General features: G+C 54.3%; 1 protein-coding gene across 1 annotated transcript; it reads right to left on the bottom strand.

Annotated features, from left to right (window-relative positions):
- On the bottom strand, positions 1–748 carry LOC128818593 (translation initiation factor IF-2-like). Its single transcript, XM_053998050.1, has one exon. The coding sequence runs from the start codon at positions 746–748 to the stop codon at positions 173–175; it is 576 nt and encodes a 191-aa protein (XP_053854025.1). The 3' UTR covers positions 1–172.
- Positions 749–3,288: the final 2,540 nt, after the last annotated feature.

Genomic DNA, 3,288 nt, shown 5'->3' with positions numbered 1-3,288 from the left:
TTTTTTTTTTTTTTTTTTTTTTTTTTCCAATCCCGAAATAGATCCGCGTCTGCTTGTGCCGGATTCTCAAAAACTGCGCCGTCATCCCCTGGGATGGGACATCCCAGCTCCGATGGGGAAGAAGAGGAAAATGCAGGGGGAAGGCGGCTCGGAGGGGTCTGGAGCGGACCCCTCACTCTTCCCCCGCTCCCCCCGGGCCTTTTCCCGGGATCTCGCTGCCTCCTGGGAATTGTAGTCGCTGCGGGGTGACCTTGGTCCCGCGGCCGCCGCCTCTGCGAGGGATCCAGGAGGGACGGGGGGGCTCCTCCGCCTCCGCCGCCTCCTCTCCGCCCCAGCTCGCTGCGGCCCCCCGGGAGCGGGCCCGGGCCGGGGATGCAGCGCCAGGCGAGTACCGCGGGCGCGGAGCGGCAGGGTCGGGTCCGAGCACAGCCCGAGCGCACCCCGCGCACATCCCGCGCACGTCCCGCTCTATGCCCGCGCACATGGCGCGCACATCGCGCCGGATCTCCGGGCTCATCCCGCGCACGTCGCGCTGCATCCCCGCGCACATCCCGCGCACGTCGCGCTGCATCCCCGCGCACATCCCGCGCACGTCGCGCTGGATCTCCGCGCTCGTCCCGCCGCATCCCCGCGCACATCCCCCCGCATCCCCGCCGCATCCGCGCTCACATCGCGCTGCATCCCCGCGCTCACCCCGCTGCATCCCCGCGCACATCCCGCGCACATCCTGCGCACATCCCGCGCACATCCCGCGCACATCCCGCGCACATCCTGCGCACATCCTGCGCACATCGAGCTGCGTCCCTGCGCACATCCTGCGCACATCCCACTGCATCCCCGCGCCTCCTGTGAGCATCCCCTGCCTGCACCGCCCGTGCGCATCCCCTGCTCGCCCCCCCGCGCCCCCCGTGCGCATCCCCTGCTCGCCCCCTGCACCCCCCGTGCGCATCCCCTGCTCGCCCCCGCGCCCCCCACTCCCGTCCTTCCCCCCCGCCTGTCCCCCCGCTCCTCGCTGGGGCCGGGACCCCCCCGCCGCAGCCCCAGAGTGATGGGGATGATTTAAAATCACGATAACGCTGATAATGATGATGATTTACTATAATAATATCAATAGGAATAATAATAAGTAGGAATACTAGAAATAATAGTAACAATAACGATAATTATAATGATTATAATGCTGATAATGCTAATTATCATAATGCTAATAATGCGAATAATATAATGATGTTATTATTATGTTATAATAATATAATTATGTTACATTCAAATAGAAGGAATAATAACAATAACAATAATAACAATAATAACAATAATAACAACAACAACAATAATAATAATAATAACAATAATAATAGGATCCAAGTGGATAAAATCTTAGGCAACTCTGCCCAGGCTCCCTCCTTCCCAGTGGATAAGTGAAGTGGGAATGAGGAGCCCAGGACAAATGGGAACATCAGGTAGAATTTAAGGGATCTCTCATTCTTCCTATTTTAACCCAAGGCCACGGGGGTGGAAGGAGCTGCTTCACAGCTTTGTATTTTCCCTCCTTTTCTATTTAGGGAGAATTGCTCCACACAGCATTGTAACTTCCATGCCACGGGCTGTTATGTTCTTGCTCCGTTTTTTCCCTCCCAGAATATACGACGCAGGTTCTGCTTGTGGACTGTTTTAATAGCAAGGTGGCTGAGGCAAAGTTTACTCAATAAACTTGCTTTTCCCCTTGAGCAGCTTTAGCTTAGATAAACGGGCTTTAAAGTCCCGGTCTAGCGTGGGACTAGGACTGTTTACCATTCATCATTGTTAGTTAATTGCTGTTTGCTTAAATATTTAGTTTGGATTAAGTTCTTTAATGCCCTTTTCTTAAAAAATAATAAATAAAGGTGTGTTTAGCTATGTGGTAAAAGGCTTTTTAGAAGGTTTTTAAAAGACGCTGCAGGGGGGAAGCTCCATAAAGTTATTTTGTTATATTTTGCATTTAAATTGTTTTATTTTTAGTCTGCTGTGTTGTTATAATTGTAATTAGCCAGGCTGAAGCAGCAAGGACGTTTCACTGTTTTCTGTAGAGGCTGCAGACAGTTTTATTCCTTATTTCAAAGAGAAGAAAACATTGAATCATGGCATGTCCATCAGCTCCTGCTCCTGGCTCTGCAGGGACAGCCCCAAATACAGTTTTCAGCCTGGGTTAAAGCCACCAAATCCAGCTGGGGGCCGGCAGGTGGATTGTGTTCCATGGAAGAGGACAGGGGGAAGGGCAGTCTGGGGAAAGGCAGATTTGGGAAGGGCACCGAGGAGGACTCACAGCCCTGTGAGGTGTTAATGAGCAGCAGGAGCTGTGAGGAGCTGTGAGGAGCTGTGAGGAGCTGTGAGGAGCTGGGGGCTCAGCCCCGGAGCAGCTCTTGGCTCTCAGGTACCAGGTCCTGCTCCCTGCACAGGGCAATGAGCAGCAGAAAGTGGTGGGGACAGGCTGGGGGAGGCCTGGCAGAGAGCAGCAGAGCAGAGCCTGCTGGAAAGGGCCTTTTTTGGTTCAAACTCCCGTGTTCCACAGCAGCGGTGACCCAGTCGTTACGTAAACAAGGTTTAATTTTGGAACTTTAATATTTCACGGCTTAGGTTTCCTCTGCTCGCTCTCACACAGGGCCTGGCTGACAGAGCTCTTCTCACCCCCGTTCCAGTCACTAAAGACATGTCCTGTGCTGTGCTCGAGGTCCATTTAATGGATATTTGTTTTTTGGGATAGCTCTGTGCCCCAGCACGGCTCTGGAGGCTGGGGCAGGGTTTGTAAGGGGCCCTCACCCGGTGGCTCCTCTGAGCTCTGCCCTGCCCAGGGAGGACAAGGAACACCGAAGGCTGCTGCTCTTTTTCTGCATCCTCACAGTGAAGGTACCACAGGCATCTCCTGGGAGGGGACAGAAGCTCTGCCTGTCCCCTGTGCCAAAGGCAGAGCTGGTTTCTCACTTGTGGTCCAGCCCTCCAGCCTTGACTGGTTCCAAACCAGCAGAGAATTCAGGAACAGGAAGTAAATTGCATTGGAAGTGCTCTGAAGGAAGGAGTTTCCACGGAGCTGGGGACGGGGTGGGTTTGTTTCAGGTTATTAGGGGCCAGCAGGTCCTTCCCAAATGAACCTGTGTGGTCTCCATCCCACGACTTGTGCCTTTCCTTCCCCCTGAGCTGTGCTGGCTCTGGTGGTCGCCTCGCTGCCATCCCCTCCAGTCATGGAATGACTGCAGCTCCAGCTTGGAAACCTCCCTGGACCATTCTGAGCATCCCCTCCCAATGGCAGTGGGA

This window comes from Vidua macroura, chromosome 24 (assembly GCF_024509145.1).
Source record: "Vidua macroura isolate BioBank_ID:100142 chromosome 24, ASM2450914v1, whole genome shotgun sequence".
NCBI classification, from domain to species: Eukaryota; Metazoa; Chordata; class Aves; order Passeriformes; family Viduidae; genus Vidua; species Vidua macroura.
Note: the sequence above shows the minus strand (reverse complement) of the source record. Positions and strands in the feature narration are given on the sequence as shown.

Bases quoted from the DNA above. Each gene is read 5' to 3' on its own strand.
- LOC128818593 (XM_053998050.1), bottom strand. From the start codon at position 748: ATGTGCGCGGGATGTGCGCAGGATGTGCGCGGGATGTGCGCGGGGATG.